The sequence below is a fragment of the Schistocerca cancellata genome, chromosome 4 (assembly GCF_023864275.1).
Source record: "Schistocerca cancellata isolate TAMUIC-IGC-003103 chromosome 4, iqSchCanc2.1, whole genome shotgun sequence".
In the NCBI taxonomy this organism is placed as follows: domain Eukaryota; kingdom Metazoa; phylum Arthropoda; class Insecta; order Orthoptera; family Acrididae; genus Schistocerca; species Schistocerca cancellata.
In genome coordinates, this window is record NC_064629.1 from 638,278,203 (window position 1) to 638,297,878 (window position 19,676).

The window sequence follows — 19,676 nt, forward strand, 5'->3', positions numbered from 1 at the left end:
ATGAATATTTCGATGATCGTGTGATTGCTTTGGGCTATCCGAAACATACAGGAGGCGGCGTGGATTGGCCTCCCTATTCGCCAGACATGAACCCCTGTGACTTCTTTCTGTGGGGACACTTGAAAGACCAGGTGTACCGCCAGAATCCAGAAACAATTGAACAGCTGAAGCAGTACATCTCATCTGCATGTGAAGCCATTCCGCCAGAGACGTTGTCAAAGGTTTCGGGTAATTTCATTCAGAGACTATGCCATATTATTGCTACGCATGGTGGATATGTGGAAAATATCGTACTATAGAGTTTCCCAGACCGCAGCGCCATCTGTTGTTGAAAATTGTAACTACTGTAATTTCGAAAGTTTGTCTGCCTGAAAATGTACTGTTATCCCAAGCATATTGCAACAAACGGTGTATTTCTATCGCTGCTAGTTTAGTTTTTATTGCCGTTTCAAATATACCGGTCATTTTTGAAACACCCTGTACTTTCCGGTGCACGTACCCAGTAGAGAAGCCAGTCCAGTTCACCCAGGACACGCTCTTAGCCTACGAATCCTAGGGAAGACGGCGATGTTCTGTTGGTTACCAGGGCATGTGTTAATTTTGAGTGAGGGGTGGTGGACGCAGCAGCTAAAGTAGCTTGTTTAAAATTTACAGTGGCACAGCGTTAAGACTCGCTACGTGCAATGACTTCGTTGTTGAGACACAGGGCTATGCAACACGGCTGAATGTGAGGGACAGCAAGTTGCGCTTGATCAAGCCAACAATCCGGTGGTGGTGTTCCTCTTTTCGGGTACACGAAAGTTTGAGAGCAATTTTGACGTCCTTATAGATATAATTTTCATGTGATATGTAGGCTCAATATTCAGCTACAGGATTCGCCAGTATGTGCTTTTGGTACACAGATTTACGTAGGCCATATTTTAAAAGAATATACCTTATATCGCGATAACAGGGTAGCAGCTGCTTCACCAACTGATCTGCCTTTCATTTTAGGTGAAGATGAGACGAATGTGGTACGTGTTCTAAGATACGATCCACATAAACTGTTGGAAGACTTTTGTTTTTCCCAGACGGTTGGCGTATCCATTTCTTTTACGTAAATGATCAGACAGTCCATTGCCTTAACTTAATATTTTAGGCTCATATGTTTGTGTATTATTTTAACATTAAATTTTAAAACACTGGCATATCGACAGCTTTAGGTTTAGTGTGAAAGAAAGTGAATTGGACGTGCATTTGAGAGACGATGATAGGTGGGATCCGAGTTCTCATCAACACTTTTATGGTATCAGTTGTTAGCTTTTACACTATTTTAACTACATTTGTTTTGGAATACGTTAATAAAACCGCCAATAACCGCAATGTTAAGTCTGCGAAACCCACCATCATCGTCAATTCCGTTATAATTAGAGTAAGATAACACTACCTGCTTCTAACAGTACCTTGAACGCATAACTGACTTTTCCTTTATTCCGGGATAATGTCGGGACGCGCACTTCGGCTGTTTTAAGTCATCCAGTCACAACTGGAATAAACCATTGAGCCCATATACAAATACTATCAGATGCTACAAGACTCAGTGGAAAAAACTACAGCGTTTTCTCTCGAATATAATTTGATTTATCTTTGTCTTGTGTCGACAACGGAGGGTTCGTTGGCCACGTATCCTACAGCGCTGTCTTTGTCTGAGCGGAGTCTACGTCTGTGAAATTTCTCTTTCAGGTGTGGACGCTGGCGCGGAGAGTGGCGTGCCGTGTTTACGGGTGAGAGATAAAACGTTATCTCACTGCGCCGCCTGCTTTATGTTGCAGGTCAGTTGTGACGGTTCCCGGCCCGCTGCGAAAATGTCCGTGTGCGTGGGAGAAGACCCCGGGACAGGTAAGTCTTGCAATCTCTCACCAATAAGAATGCCTGTATTATTAGGGACATATTTCACATTCCGATAGTTGCTAAGGTAAGATATGAACAGTACGTATTCGAGACCACTCGTTTCGCTGTGCTTTTCCTTCTTTTCCTGCTTTTCTACTTCATAATGCCAACGAATTCTTTCGCGACGTTCTACATTCAGTTCTTTTCTTGTATTTTTAAAACTGAGATGTACTGCGGAAGGGAATGCGATGACCGAATATGAACTGCTATGAAGAATAATTGAACACTCCAATAAAGCTTTATCTAAATACTTGAGTTGTCAAGGAAGGCAGAAAACTTACCCCTGTGCATCTCAATAGTTTTTAATATTACCTGAGACAAAAATATTTGAAGAGTCTCACAAAGACGTAGGTATTTCGATGAAAATAATTTCCATTGCAAGTGAAAGCAGTATGAAGAAATTTCAAATCTCATACAGTACTATAGTGTTCATTTTTATATGAATAGACTGTCATAGTCATTCAAGTGACTTTCCTTTACAAAAAAAAGGAATGATGAGTCACATGAAAACAACGTAATTGGCTTTCAGGAAGTACATTGTTCAATTAACAATCATATAAAAATTTTAAGAACAAATATTATGGTAAAGTGTAAAATGACACATAAAAGTATTGCAGCCGTTACCACAGTTTTATTTTACACTCTTCTCTGGTTCTGTTTTATCATGTGAGTCAAAGCTAGTTGTCGATGGAACTATACAGGGTGACAGTGGCGGATATAGAAAACGTCAAGGAGGGGGCGCTAAAGATAATCTTGAGCTACATTTACTTTTACTGTAATAAAAATAATCAAGTCACATGCAAAGTTTAAGAAAGTTTTATTTAAACTGATTATACACATTTACAAGACAATGCCATCTTATGACATAAAAAAGCTACAATTGTGTTTCTCTTCCTTAAACGATGAATTCAATGCGCCTCTTCTTCCTAGCAAAGTGGTTATTACATCGTCAATTGGGCAATCAATGTCAGGGTGAGGGTTCAACAGAGATAAGCCATTAAGTCGATCGTCCAGGAGGATTCGTCCTTCACTGTCGACCTCAGCCATCTTTTTGTACGCCGCTATGTTGAAAAACTTCTTTCTACTGTAGCGATAGATGCTGGTAGACAAGCAAATATTTTGTACAGCGTGTGCAAAATTGGAGTCAGATCTAGGACGCGCGTGCTACGTAGGAAAGTACAACTACTCGATAAGTCGATTCAGTCGAATCGACTGACGAAAAAAACTAACGAAAAGCGTGCCGGCTGACTGCCCGCAAGAGGGGGGGGGGGGGGAGGGGAGGGGAGCGGGCGCCCCTCGCGCCCCTCCGTATGTATCCGCCACTGTAGGGTGATCAGAAAATGTCTGAAACGCTTGTAGGGATATTGCAGGGCAGTTACTACCTGCCTTCCGCATGGAACACGCCTATCTCACCACTGACTACTAGTGTTAGACACATACGGTTACTGTCAACAAGCATGGGCCTGAAGAAGATGGTTCAAATGGCTCTGAGCACTATGGGACTTAACATCTGAGGTCATCAGTCCCCTAGAACTTAGAACTACTTAAACCTAATTAACCTAAGGACATCACACACATCCATGCCCCAGGCAGGATTCGAACCTGCGACCGTAGCGGTCGCGCGGTTCCAGACTGAAGCGCCTGAAGAAGATGATGTAACAACATCGAAACTAGTTGCCAATAAAATCATCACCTTAATACAGCTGGAGGAATTACGTCATTTTTTAACATACATTATAAAAGAAGTTACAAAAAATTAGCAAAATAAAAAATAAGAGACGATATCTTCGGTATTTTATTCAAATGAGTAACACATGACTGAATATCTTTAAACAACTGCGAAGAACTCTTGTACACAATAAAAAGAGTTTCTACTGGAAGCCTACTGAAAATGGAACCTGCAGTATACTGTACACCATTCTGTACAGCGATTAAGAAAATGTTATCGAAGTGAAAATAGCTTTTTTCCTGAATAGTGAGATTTATGAACTTACTTTTCAGTGAGTCCATATTATTAACCATAAATCCATGGAGCATATACACTTAGGAATCGAAGAGTTAGAATTCCGAGACGCTTGAAGAACGTCCTGCTCTTAGATCGCTGATCGTTCTCGTAACCGTTTCTGGGCTAAGAATACTCTTTGTGAAGACACATAAGTATGATATAGGACATACTAGAGCGAAAATAAGCAGATTCAAGCACCACGTTCCAGCAGTCGTTAATGTGAAGATTATTTCTATAATGAAGACATCAGAACTGTTATTCCACAAGTTATTATTTCACCTTCAGTTCAAAGAATATTAAATATTAATTGCCGATTATTATTATATCGTCATGTATAATAAAACCTTTTTTTTCGAAAGTTTCTATGTCATGATCTGTAAGCCTTGAGCTTGTCTATCAGAACTATGTAAGATGAACGAATTCTGTGTTAACCCATCCCACAAATTGAAACTTTGTTCCGGAATGGGACTTTTCCGTAATCCTGATATTTGTTTTCCCGGGAAAAGTTCTTCCAAATGAAGCATACGAGCACGTCACACGACTGCTTCTCAGAATCAGTTTGTCACAGTTCTTCTCCTAGAGTTTCAGAATGCACTCTACGGAGTTTGGCTAATGTAGCTAACCCGATAATTTCAAATTGATTTCCTGGCCGGGACACAAACCTGGCTATTGGTCTTTGTGGTATATTTTTGGTTAACTGATCCATCTGGCTCACGCTTCACCTACACTGTGGATGATAGCTGTGGAACCACCCTTCAAGGGAAAAACAAGTGGATAAACAGAAGATTATGGTCCAGCAGAATAAAATATGAGGGCAGGAAACCTGCGAGGCAAAGTTACCAACGTTGGTGCCATTTTGGAAGCTGCCATTTTGAATCCAGTTCTAATTTTGAAATAGTAAGGCGGTCATATGATCCATCAAAAGAGAGTTACACGAGAAAAACTACGGTCCCTTTCATTTGAGCATAGCTTTATTTATTTTGTACGGGAACAGGGAAATGATGGCCATAGCACGTAAAGGCTACAGGACGTGCTCGACTTTTTGTCCAGTACGTTGTAAGATGGTTGCTATCCGCTTCACCCACTCATTATGGACATTAACCGACACATGTACCGGAATTCGAACACAAGCGTCAGTTATCCGCTCCCTAAGGTATGCAAGGTTTCTGATATTTACCATGCACAAAACTGTTTTCATTTGTCTTCACAGTCAAAAATGTAAGGGACTTAAATTCAGGGAATTTGGCAGCCAATCCACTGGATCTCTACGACCTACCTATTTCCAGAGAAACTGGATATCCAGTTATCGATGCACGGCTGATCCCGGCTACTTGCACACTGGACGGCTACTGAACGGTGCCAGAACAGCGCTTGATATTACTTCCACGTAACCATTTTCGACCGTCCATATTTAGGTTTATCTGCGACAGACCCAATTCCACGAAATTTCGCGATACGTTTCACCGCTAGCTGTGAATAAGAGGTTGTGTCTCTGGGCAACATTGGTTGAAATCGTCTGCCGTAACACGGATGCTGCTCTGTCCTGATACCAAGATGATCTCAGCGCTTTAGATTTTTTTTTTTTTAACGCCATGAGCTTTCGTGTTGCTGTTAATGAAGAAACACCACTCTAGAATGGATAAAGTTATGCTCAAATGAAAGGAATCATTGTTTTTCTCGTGCAATCCTCTAACTGTTAGGTATAATACATGACCCTATTTCCGTTTGAAAATTACGATATGCGGCTCCTGAAGTGGCCGCCATGTTGGTAACTCAGTATGTAGGCTTACCCTTCTCCCGTCTCATACTACTGACCTTTCTTTGTTTTAGAAGAGTGATTCCACACCTATGGAGCACCCTTTATTTTGCCAGATTTACTGGAAGAATATCACAGGGAAGTAATCGTTCACACAACTCTAACTCGATTTTTTCTTGATTTTGTTCAACTATCCGGAATTCTTACCAAGTTGATTAACGAAGGAGGTAAAGAAGATTCAAAAATGAGCTGCGCGCTTCGTCACAGATTTGTTTATTCAGCCTGACAATGACAGAGAATTACTCAACATCTAAGTATTATGGCTAGGGGTACGTAGCTACTGCATGTCAAGGAAAGGACAAGTCCTCAATAACCTACTTATCGGTTTGTGTGTACTCAACAGATAGAAAACAAACATCAAGCGAAACAGTCGCATCTCTGTCGAATTCACTCCCTATCGACAAGGCAAGTGCTGCGTTTTCCGAAGCGACATTTTAACTGATCTTCTCTCTGCCTCCGGTGAAATTAACCTTTCAAATTATATTAAGCAGTTCACCCACTGGTCAGGAAACGGAAGACTTACAACAATATTTTCACAGCTGAGGGATAGAATCAGTTTAGACGGTTCGTCTCCATAAGATGACGGAACAGCTGAGCTTGACGTCGGACAGAGGAAAGATGGGGACGGAAATGAGTTATGTACGTTTCAACGCAACCGTGCAGGAATTTGCATCAGTTGATTTAAGGTAACTTCGGGAAACTTAAATCGCCCGACAGGGACTTGACGGCGTTCATCTCGAATGTGAGTCCAGTGAACTATAACCATTAAGCCACCACTTGCGGTTGATCTTCGTGTACCGTTCGAGGCGGCGATGTGATAAAAACAATAGATTCGCATTCGGAATGAGTGGCATTAGAAACTACATTCGGCTCTTTAATGAATATCATTATGGTTTCTTGAAACAAGGACAAACAGTCTTACCAAGCGCTGCTGAACGCAGTATGTGAGAACATCCTCAAACATACAGTACACGAGTAGAAATGTCTTAGACCTTATGGCCACAAACGGGTGCGATCTTTTCCGAGAGGTTTATCAAAGATACGCTGTTATAGCAACAGCTAGGCAACAAGTTTATAAAGTAAGTTAAGAGCGTATTTGTGTTTGGTAAAATTCATAGACAGCTGTCATGGTTCAGTAGCACCGTTCGAAGAATATTGTCAAAATCTGTAAGAAGGCCCTGCGACTTGCCGGGTTTCTTACTCTTCCTGTACACTCAGTTTAGTGTGACAGCAATAAGAATTGGTATTGGGCTATGTACGTCTCTAATTGAAAATATGGTTCACTGATGGGATGGGGTAGAGCTGTACACGTCTGATTTCCGCCCAATAGCTAAGATAGCTAAATACAGGTGATGCTCAATAAATAATGCAACATACTTTTTTCTGAAAGCAGGTCGGTTTTATTCAGGATTCCAATACACCATATTCTTCTCGCTCTTTTGGCTATAAAACCCTATTTTTCAACATAATCTCCGTTCAATACGACGGCCTTACGCCACCTAACCAGGAGGGTCTGTATTCCCGCATGTCACCACTCTACGGTCGACGCCGGAGCCAAGTTCTTGCTCCAGCAGTGACCTCCCCACCATCCATGTACTGCTTCCTGCGGAGTGCATTCTTCATTAGGTCAAGTAGATGGAAGCCGGAAGGTGTGAGATCCAAGCTGTAGGGTGAATGAGGATGAACAGCCCAACAGGCCGATAAAGTTTTGTGAACTCCTCTCAGGTGGGCAGAGTTGGGTGAGGCTTTGCACTGTCGTGGAGAAGGGAAAGTACGTTTGAATTTTTGTGGCGAGGCTAGCACACTTCAGAGTTGATTGTTGCACCATAACTGACGACATCAAACAGAATTAACCCTCGCATTGTCGCAGAACACTGTCGCCATGACTTTAACAGCTGATGGTGCGGCATTGTACTTTTTCTTTGGGAGAGAGGTAGTGTGGCGCCACTCGATCGACTGCCGTTTTGTTTCCACTCTGAAGTAATGAACCTATGCTTCATCGTCTGTGACGATCAGCCTCGTAACGCGTGAACAATTCCGCACAGTTGGTCCTCCGTTGCTCTTTATGATCTCCTGTTAGGCGGCAAGGAACCCAACGGGAACGCACCATGAATACCCCAAATGGTGGACGTATGTGTCAACACTACCAACAGAGACGTCCAGTTGAGCAACGTGGTAATTGATTGTGATCCATCGATCACCTCGAATGAAAGAGTCCGCACGTTCTAACGTTGCAGGAGTCAGAGCTGTGTGCGACCAGACGGCCGGCACGCGGGAGCTCGGACAGGTTTGCGCGAACTTGTTGCGAAGATGACAGACGCCTCAACCAGCGACTCACAGTGATTGTGTTCGCTCCCAGGTCTCCGTCGACATTCTGCAAGCGCCTCTGAATATCTGCGATGCTCTGGTTTTCCACCAAAAGAAACTCAGTGACAGTTCTCTGCTTGGAATGCACCTCCGTTACAGACGCCACTTTGAAGGCCACGATAGCGCCGCCACTTATCGGAACTTAATGAAGCGGGACTGAAGCGGGAATATTCCACAACGTCCCAAAACAAATTCTACATTTTTCAACCGAAATTGGCCGAGGGGAAAAAAGGTATTGCATTAATTATTGAACGCCTCTCGTAATTTATAGTAAATTGTGATCTTACGGTCTAATAAATTTAACAGAGGCAAATTTTGTGAATTAATTTATAATAATAAATTACAGTTATGAGGAATGATCAGAAATGATAAAATTTGGAAATATTTTCAGCTCAGTGTAGGTGGTACCAAACGTTTAAAGTTGCCCAAGTTTGATAATTTATTCAGAAATAAAATAATGTTGTTGTTGTTGTTGTTGTGGTCTTCAGTCCTGAGACTGGTTTGATGCAGCTCTCCATGCTACTCTATCCTGTGCAAGCTTCTTCATCTCCCAGTACCTACTGCAACCTACATCCTTCTGAATCTGCTTAGTGTATTCATCTCTTGGTCTCCCCCTACGATTTTTACCCTCCACGCTGCCCTCCAATACTAAATTGGTGATCCCTTGATGCCTCAGAACATGTCCTACCAAACGATCTCTTCTTCTGGTCAAGTTGTGCCACAAACTCCTCTTCTCCCCAATCCTATTCAGTACCTCCTCATTAGTTATGCGATCTACCCATCTAATCTTCAGCATTCTTCTGTAGCACCACATTTCGAAAGCTTCTATTCTCTTCTTGTCCAAACTATTTATCGTCCATGTTTCACTTCCATACATGGCTACACTCCATACAAATACTTTCAGAAATGACTTCCTGACACTGAAATCTATACTCGATGTTAACAAATTTCTCTTCTTCAGAAACGCTTTCCTTGCCATTGCCAGTCTACACTTTATATCCTCTCTACTTCGGACATCAGTTATTTTGCTCCCCAAATAGCAAAACTCCTTTACTACTTTAAGTGTCTCATTTGCTAATCTAATACCCTCAACATCACCCGACTTAATTCGACTACATTCCATTATCCTCGTTTTGCTTTTGTTGATGTTCATCTTATATCCTCCCTTCAAGACACCATCCATTCCGTTCAACTGCTCTTCCAAGTCGTTTGCTGTCTCTGACAGAATTACAATGTCATCGGCGAACCTCAAAGTTTTTATTTCTTCTCCATGGATTTTAATACCTACTCCGAATTTTTCTTTTGTTTCCTTTACTGCTTGCTCAATATACAGATTGAATAACATCGGGGAGAGGCTACAACCCTGTCTTACTCCCTTCCCAACCACTGCTTCCCTTTCATGTCCCTCGACTCTTATAACTGCCATCTGCTTTCTGTACAAATTGTAAATAGCCTTTCGCTCCCTGTATTTTACTCCTGCCACCTTTAGAATTTGAAAGAGAGTATTCCAGTCAACATTGTCAAAAGCTTTCTCTAAGTCTACAAATGCTAGAAACGTAGGTTTGCCTTTCCTTAATCTTTCTTCTAATACTATACAGAAATGGTGATCCTACAAAATATACTTAAAGAAGGTTATAGACTAATAAATACTGAACAGCTTGAATGGTAGTAGAATCCCAATAATTTAACTATTCATTGCTATTTCTAAAGTTACAAGGCTCACTTGTAGCTGAATTTTACTAAGTAAAAGACTGTATCCCCGATTACCCAGAACAGAAGTATTCCAAAACTTTCCTAGCACATGAGCAAATTACCCAGTCCTATGTCCTCCTTGAGCACGACATCAAAGTAAAACTTTGCTACCGTCTCCTCCATATGGCCCATACAGAAGCTTTCTCGCTTTTCCTTGGGCCTAACATCCTTAACTCGGAACACTCTCGCAAATGAGGACTTGAGGTATCCCATTAAAAGCACAACTGTCTTACAATGTCACAGAATGCACGAAATGAACCACCAATTAACACTAAAAATCCTACAAACGAGATATATATTTTAAGTAAAAACTTACTCGCTAACGTTTCCAACGGTGCTAAGCACAGCATTCTTCAAATCGACCCTTCGACTTAAATAAATACATACGAATCTAGCGCACACGCACTTATAACAAAACAACATTTACGTTAGAATAAATGGAAGCATCAGCATAAAAGCACCCTACTGCTTCATTTTATTGTGTAATGTGGAGGACTTTTCTGGTTCGAAAGCCGTACATAATAACACACTTAAAACTGCAGGAACTGGAGAAGGATTAGCCGAGCGGTCTAAGGCGCTGCAGTCATGGACTGTGCGCGGCTGGTCCCGGCGGAGGTTCGAGTCCTGCCTCGGGCATGGATGTGTTTGTTTGTCCTTAGGATGATTTAGGCTAAGTAGTGTGTAAGCTTAGGGACTGATGACCGTAGCAGTTAAGTCCCATAAGATTTCACACACATTTGAACTGGAGAATGTACTGTGATAATGCTTGTAGCAATAAGAGCTAATGTACTATGCTATTACCCAACATCTGATTGGTCATGCTTGACTTCATTGTTTAATATTTAAAATATTTGTAGAAATGTTATTAATTTTACTGTAATCTCTAACTCCTTTCATTTTACTTGCAAAATGGTGGCCGACATTCTATTATATCCATTGCATTGTTGTGATTTTTTGATATCCTCGGATTTTCTCTGCAATTTTATCTTGAATAATTACAGATCATAAACGTATTTAAGAATGTCCGTCTTTTGTAAGCCTTAAATTCTTGCCAGTGTCCAGATTCACTAACTTTAGAACAGGCGAGCTGCCGGCACGTCTTCCACTTTTATTAGGCTAAAGCCCGCTAAGCACCCGCGTTAATCTTCCCTTTGTCACTGACTGCTCGGCACTTGCTGGTGGAACCGCCGGCCGCCAGCCTGAGCCCTCGGGAAAATCACTGAAATCTAACTTTGAAATATTTTCACTTGATTTATCCGACATACATGTCACGTTATTGCCCATGTGTGAAGCCATAAAAAATCTCAATAGTCAGATCCTGGAGAAATAATCCTAGGAACTTCTGATCTCATTTAAATTCACTGAACGGATCCAAATGTCCAGTACAGCCTCTCGTGTGTCAATCTGCTGTTAAAATTGAAGACAACAGGCAAAAGGCCGAAATTTTAAATTCTATATTTAATAATTTGTATACACTGGAGTATCCTATTTCCGAGGCAATATTTGCCCGTCACATACACTCACAAATAGAGTGAAATAGACTCCCTCTCCTGCCGTCAGTACTGAAAAACGATAAACTACGTAAAATGCCAAGAAACTAGGGCCTGTTGTAATTCGTGTTACATATTTCACACTGACTACCTTTCGAATCTAGTCCTTTTCTATTTCATAGTTATCGAGGATCTCTCGCTCAACGAATGACCTCGTATGACTGAAAAGACAACGAGTTGTAGATGTGGTTCAACACTTGGACCGTCAGCCTAGATCTCCAAAAGGCGTTCCACACTGCACCGCATTGTCGACTAATAAACAAGATACGATCATGTATCTTCGCGAGATATGGGATTTATTCGACAAATTTTTGATTAACATACTCCAGTTCGGTATAGTGGACGGCGAAGTTTTTAACAAAAACTAAAGTAACTCGAGGGAGCTCTGAGGAAACGTAATAGATCTGTTTAATCTCATTACGCACTATCTGGTCAAGTTATCCGGACATCTGTATGTAATGCGGACTTGACCACTAGGTGTCACAAGGAGGACCCACCAGTAAAAAAGGAGACCGTATTGTGTTGTCAGTAGAGGAGCAGTAACAGCAGAATGGGTTGGTAAGCAGACCTCGAATATGGACTAGTCACTGGATATCACCTAAGCAACAAATCTATCAGACACATTTAAAACCAAGTAAGACTGCCCAAGTTGACTGTTGGTGATGTTATCGTTAAGTGGAAATGCGAAGGAACAATTGCAGCTAAACCAGGACCGGGCAGACAACATGTACTGACAGATAGGGACCGTCGAGTATTACCGAGCGAGGTGGCGCAGTGATTAGCACACTGGACTCGCATTCGGGAGGACGACAGTTTAATTCCACGTCCGGCCATCCTGATTTAGGTTTCCCGTGATTTCCCGAAATCGCTCCAGGCAAATGCTAGAATGGTTCCTTTGAAAGGGCACGGCCGACATCCTTTCCCGTCCTTTCCTAATCCCATAAGACCGATGACCTCACTGTTTGGTCTCTTTAATCAGCGGAACGAGTTACACGTGTGTTCCAAAGTGCTGCCAGCAGTCTAGCTAGCGCAATGATTGTGCGTAGGGAGTTAAAGAGAATGGGATACAATGGTGGAGCAGCTTCTCACCGTCCACACATTTATGATCAGTGCTAGGCGACGGTTGAGGCGGCATAAAGAGCGACGCTTTTGGACAGTGGATGACTGGAAACGGGTGGTTAGGAGCGATAAATGACGGTATACCATGCGCCAATCCGATGGAAGGGTTTGGGTTTGGTGAATGCCTGGAGAACGTCACCTGCCATCTTGTGTGGTGCCAATAGTGAAGTAAGGAGGAGCCGGTGTTACGGTATGGTTCCCTTATCGAGCTTACGAAATCGCTAACTTCTGAAGGATATGAAACATGTTATAGTTTTGTGTACGGCATAGAGTAGAGGAACAGTTCGGAGACGATGGTTGTTTTTATAAGCATGACAACGAACCCTGTCATAAAGCAGTATCTGTGAGGCAATGGTTTGTTAAGAAAACGTTCCTGTAACGGACTGGTCTGCCTACAGTCCTGACCTGAACCCAATGAAACACATTTGGTATGAATTAGATTATTGTCTTCGTTCTAGACCCCAGCGTCCAACATCACTACCTTCTCTGGTTTAGGCTCTTGTGAACGAATTTCAGTGGAGGAATGCTTCCCATTCTGACAGCTCATTGAAAGTGTCCTCAGTAGGGACACTCTTATAGTGTACGTACGATTCGTGGGCTAGGGTCGACAGCAGTGAGGATCCTGTTATTTGCAGGAAAGTATCGCCCCATGACAATAATATGGAAAGCAGGACGAATTGGACAATATTTTCACTTGGTATAATCACCGGCAACTCTTTTTAAATGTAGATAAATGCAAGATAACACTCATAAGAAAGAGGAAGAACTCAATTAGAAGATTAGTGGTAAACTTTTCGAGCAATCGCATCGTTTAAATGTTTAAGGGTAATTTAAGGGTCCATGTGGAATTATCAGTAGGTATGGTGAATGGTAAACTCAGACTTGTCGGAAAGATTCTGGGAAAGACCGGCGCATCTGTAAAAGAAATCTCATGCAAGAGGCTTGCGCGGCCCATGCTGTTTCAGTGTGTGGAGTCGTTCTAAATTAGCCATAATAGAATGTATCAAACATCTTAACACGTCAGTACAGCCCAAACTATAGTGTAACATATGCGCTTAGGCAACTGAAACAGGCATCTTAAGATTAAAGTGACAGTCTCGTCAAACATATTTGGGCAAATTTAGTGGGTAGATATTCGATTAAGACTACGGAAAAATGCAGTCCATTTTATCGCGGGTCTCGCGCAAATGAACATGAGAGTAAGAGAAGGGAGAATACTGCGCGTAATGAGGTATATAGCCTGTATTTTCCGTCCCTTGCTGAATAAATAAATGGAGAAGGACAGGTAGGGGCTTAAATATTAACACGAATCATCCTGCGTTATGCATTGTGAAGTGAACAGAGGGTAATATAGCAATATGTAAGTGTAAATGTAGGCGGACATAGCCCATTTTGTTCCATTCATTATCCAGCCAACTTTGTTCTCCTTATATAACGACTGTAACTTCGACAAGAACGTGAACCGATATCTTCCTTCGTCTTGATGTAAAATTTTGAATGACGCTTTCATCTGCTTCGTGAATATGTAGTTACGTAACTAAGGCTGCTTTTCCGTTTGACTCTAGTCGGAAGTAATTTAGTGCCTAGTAAATCAAAAGTTTAAGACTGTAAGTTGATTTATTTTTTGTGAAAATACTTTCTTTTTAGAGTTCCGTACACTTTGGAAACTTTTTCTGTAAATCCGTGACACATTGCTCTTATCTGGCAGATTAAAACTGTGTGACGGGCAGTGGTTCGAGCGCAGAACATCCTCTTTCACTTGTAATTCTCTTAGCGACTGCTCTACCTTTCTTTTTCTTACTACCCGACCATGGCTGACGACCTGCCCCATAGCTTTATTACCGCTACTTCGTGCCTCTTCATTACCAAATTGCACCGAAGTAGCTAAAGCACGAAATAGGTAAATTATGTTCGACATCCCCTCCAAGAAGGGGCTATTATGTCAGTAGTACAAACACTGACTGAGCGTGACTTGGGCAGGAAACTAGGCGCGACAATTAAACGATTCTAGCAAACTGCGGAATACCTTAAGTATGCATGCCGGAACGAGGATTTGAATGTATCTTTTCTTGTTTCTGGCTCGAGTGCCTTCTATACCACTTGGCTCACTGCTCCACAGTAATATTGGTATACAAACTACAGAGAATTGTCTCAAAAGAATTCTTCACCACATCTTCCTCGGAGTGGTATTTCCTTACCACAAAACTGACATACCTTGACAATATGTCGAGAAGCATGAAACATGCTTCTATGTAAGTTTTAACCAATGTTTGTGTAGTAGTTCTTTCACACCTTTCTATGAATATGTTCATTTCCTTTTCCTCCCCGTTTGATGGTAGGCACTATCGCATCTTTACCAACTAAATGACTTGACAAAGAGAAAATTAATATTCACGTTTAAATTCCTCTGAACATGAAGATCATTAGAGATTAGGCACATATTACGACTGGGTTAGAATGGAGCAAGGAATCAGCCTTAGCCTTCTAAAAACCAATCATTCGACTTGAGTGGTTAGGGTTAAACACTAAGAACTAAATTTGGTTAACCGAATGATTATCTGAATTCCGTTTATCTTGGATAAGACATCAGTTCTTTAATCACTGCCCCGCCTCACTCGGTATGTTCGTATCTCAGTGAAGCAGCGCATAAAAATACCATATTATTTAACTGATGGTGTTAATACACTTGTTGGGTAAACTGTGAACTAGTGCAAGAAAAACAACGCAGAACTTAAAACAGAGCCTACAGCAGGGAATTTGAAACCCGATCCTCTTGAATACGAGTCCACTGTGTTAATATCTCGCCACTTCTCTTGATTTTGATGATATGATATGATCTATTCACGCAAATGCAATAACCTTTTTGAAAATTGCTGCTGTACAAGTAATACTGTATGTGACAGAAATTGTGAGGCGTCGGTCCATTCGGGAGCTCTTACTGGCGAGAAAAGACAGAAGGATACGAGGGAGGCACAGGCAATTTTCGCTCTCTGCGCTCGGACCTCATCTGTCTAGCCGAATCGCCTCGCTTAGGAGCCTGCGTTTGGAAGATAAGAGAGTACACTGCGGCTCTGACCTCGAGATTAACGCACTGAGGTCCTAACTACGGTATAGCCAGCAGTCTGGCGCCAGTGGGCGCCGTCTCGCAAACGGTTTAATGACCGAACACTACAGGAAGCAGAACTCCCAGCCGAGATAAAATAATCCCCGACATTGTGGAAATAGGACACCATTTAAGGGCATCCGTCCCTGAACGGGCTGCGTTCTTAACATTCTCCGCCCCCTCGCAGTATTACTAATTGATAAAGCAGAAGTATCTCAAAATCTGCACAAGCAATTAGTGTTATTAGCAAAAGCTTCTATGAGAAAATTAGACATCTACTACATTGTGATGTTGAAAACAATATTCATAAAACGCTAAATAACAGAACACTGTTTAACCGAGATTTTATTTTCTTTGGTACCACTAGACTGCACAGTTTACGAGGACAGACCATGACGTTCGGATCACGGATTTGCTTCAAACTTTTTGCACTTTTAATAGTCCATTACAACAACATAATGTGCAACAAGTAAGGCGTTCTACTTAAGCGATTTCAAGAAAATCGCAAGAGAAGTTTTGCGCGTCGATGATGTACGCAGCATGGGCTTGCGGCGGTCATGTGGTTAGCGTTCAATCTATGTAATCCGTTTATCGTTGGATCGAATCTTGCTCATCTTATTTTTTTAATTTATATTTTTTCACCACTAGTAATATTATATCATATATATTACATCTGAAAGGTAATATCATGAAAAGATACGTGTATTTGCATGAAATTTTATTGAATTTCCAATGTTATTTGTTGCTTGCTGAATATTATATTATTAATTATTGAGAAGAAAGCGACCAAACGCATAAAGTTTTGCTGGAAATGTATGCCTATCGTGATTTCCGAAATCCTTATACCTACAATCGGGTAAGGTACTGAGGACTGCTTTGAACCTGGACACTTCAATCTATAGACGCAGGTTTCAAGGACGAGGGACAGGCTTGGCATGACCAAGTCAAACGTTGATAAATAAAGGTCTAACTAACTTAACTCAATAATACAGTGAGTTATTATATACTAGAATGTGAGGATAATATACAATTAATCGTCGGATGTGCTTTCGATATTACAAACTGCAGGATGATATTTTTCATACAGACACGGAAAACAATTTAATACAGCATCTACTACATCGAATGAATGCAGTCTTCCTGCGTGCACAAGGAATCTTCAGAGCTATTGAGGAAAAACAAAGCTTGTTGTGATTTTTTAAAAAAATATCTCTTTCTTCCTAAAATTTTGATGAAAACCGGGCGTAACGCATCATCTTCGTAAATATCGGTGCTGAAAACTGGCGATGTACGATAGAATGAATTTTAATACCGTATTCACGAAAAGCAATTTCTCGTTCCTCGTCCCTCAAGTATGAACAAGTTTGAAGGTTCCTGATAAAGCTTTTAATTTACCTGTAGGCATAAAGGTCAGCTAATATTTGTTGTAATAATAAAAATTAGTAAATAGCCAAATAGCTTTAGAAATTCAATAAAAGTTCATCCAAATACATATGTATTTGCTTTATATTACATTTCAAAGACAATATATGTGAAATAATATGACTAGTGTTGAGAAAACATAACTTAAAGAAAAGAAGAAGGAGAGCGGGATTCGATCCAGCGATTCGTGGATTCCAGAGCCCGAACGCTAGCCACATGACCGCCGCCAGCCCATGCGCAGGATTACAACGCACCTGTACATCACTGACACGTTAAACTTCTGTTGCGATTTTCTCGAAATCATCCAAGCAGTACGCCTTTCTGCATAAAATTATGCTGTCCTAATCGACTATTAAAAGTGTACAAAGTTTGAAGTTAACCCGTAATCCGAACGTCGTGGTCTCCCCTTGTTACAGAAGCACTCAGGCTACAAGTGACATCCAGGGAAGTATGTTACGTCTCCGATTTCCTCTTCTGATGCTAATCTGTGAAAAATATACTAAATTTATTTTACTACGAGAAATGTATTTAAAAATTCAGATCAATAATCAAAAACATCATCAAAATATTTTAGAATTTTCTGAAAATAGTACGCAAGGGTGGGAGAGGAGGTCATTCTAATTATATGTGCCAGTTTGGTGAATTTTTCTGTCATTTAGGAGAAAAGTGTATTTGAATGATAAAAATTCAAGTTTCTGGTAAATCACAAAAGAAGATTCACGAAATTATTCGCTTAGCACTAAGCAGTTTTAGAACTCTCAAGCTACATATTTTGGTTGGTCACCTGTTTCTTTGTCCTCCATATTCTTTAATATTCCTTATCTTCATTCTTTTATTTATCCTAGCCTCCTTGGTAACAACTTCTGCAGCTCTCTCGTCTTCGGCTACTCACAGCCAGTCAATAACAGTTAGAGCTTAAGCCATATTCATTCCTGTCTGGTTACCTAACTGTTTTTAGAACATGGATCCTAGAAACTGCACCATCATTGAAAGTTATCAATACATCCATTACACATATCTTCAACGCTGTCAGTCCAACAAATACGTTTTACGGTGTTCTCTCCCCTATGCAGCTGTTGATGCTTTCGTTGGGGTCCTGTGAGAGACCATGGACGTATCTCCTAAGAAGATTTGTATTTCACAGAGCCCTTTAGTCATGCTTAATTGCCTCCATAACAGCAAGGAATGCGTTTGAGTGTGTTGTATGCCTGTGCACTCAATTTTTGCAGGTGATTGTTGAACCAAGTATTGACTATTATTCGAAGTTGATTTGAACTAGTTACCTCGAAACCTCCGTTTGGTGTTAAATTTATTTATTATCTGCATTTCCTACACAGAAGATACATACACTGAAATAGAACAACACAGAAGTAACTAAGAAGCACACGTGGTTTAAATTCAAAAAGCAAGAATTATATCATAAGATATTTGGTAGCAACGTACACTACGCCTGTACTAAAGTTTCGGTAGTCAGAGCCTTCTAGGATACACCTGTGTTTACGGGCCATATCTAGAAGCTGAAAACAGTAAGGAAAAGAAAAATTCATCACGTATTTTGACGTGCTTTAAAATGACGGACGGGCGTGTCACCTGTTAAAACGTTAAAACGTTAAAACTAAATTTACTGAAAATGAAAATGTCCATAAACTATATATTTTTGTAATCAGCACGAAATGTTCTTTCTTATGGAGCAGAAATACTTTTTCAAATTTTTAGTCATATTTCACGAACAGGTCTCTTTAAGGCTACATGTCCGATTTTTAGCTTACATTCCTGTGGGGGAGGTAAAACGCAATTGTCTCTCTCTCTCTCTCTCTCTCTCTCTCTCTCTCTCTCTCCGTGTGTGTGTGTGTGTGTGTGTGTGTGTGTGTGTAGTTGGAGCCACACTGGTGGGATATTAAAATTGTGATGGAGATTTTGATTGGGAGCTGCCTGCCGCCTGCTTAGCTATTGGCTATGGCGGTGGTAACGACGCTGCGCTCCAAGGCTAAGAGGATAACCAGAGTTTCATTTTTGATCACTTTTGTTTTGGGCTTCTGCTAGATTGCTTCGAATCGGGTTTCTCTTAGTTGGCACTTGGGTCGAGCACTTCATGTTCGAACATTGATTGACAGAAGTTTTTGGTGAGCTCTGTCTTGCCAGTTTCCGAGTCATAGTTAGCCGTTTTTGCTGGGAACAACTGCCGACACCACCCGGCAGCATCGAGGGCATGCGGATGCGAACAGCATTAGCGAGCGATTTCCAGATGTTGCTCAGTGACCAGCCGCAGGTGCAGCTCGCAGTTTCAGCACGTCTGCAGACGCACCCGCATACACAGGTCTCGTTAAGAACACCGTGGTGTGCGAAGCATCGAGTGTATAATTGGGAGAGACAGATGAATTTCAGAATAGTTAACATGGGGTTCAGTAAACAGTAAGAAGTCTCTAGTGGAAAACAGAACCAGAGCCTGTAGTGGTAAACTTACTCTCAATTTTTCTTAAGCTTTTTCGAGTCAAGTAGTCAGTAGTTAGAATTAAAGTAATTTTCGTTATCACATGATAAGGGAAGTTATGGTACTTGTTCCCTTTGCTTAAAATGTACCACACTGCTGCCTCCTCATTTTAAATTAGATGT

The 19,676-nt window shown here is 41.2% G+C and overlaps 1 protein-coding gene across 1 annotated transcript in view; it reads left to right on the plus strand.

Annotated features, from left to right (window-relative positions):
- The window catches only part of LOC126183426 (KN motif and ankyrin repeat domain-containing protein 3-like), a 429,549-nt gene that overhangs the window by 129,165 nt on the left and 280,708 nt on the right, over window positions 1-19,676 (plus strand). The window contains exon 2 of the mRNA XM_049925400.1: window positions 1,812-1,878. Coding sequence (XP_049781357.1) covers window positions 1,845-1,878 — 34 coding nt within the window. The 5' untranslated portion in view covers window positions 1,812-1,844. The remainder of the gene's footprint in view (window positions 1-1,811; window positions 1,879-19,676) is intronic.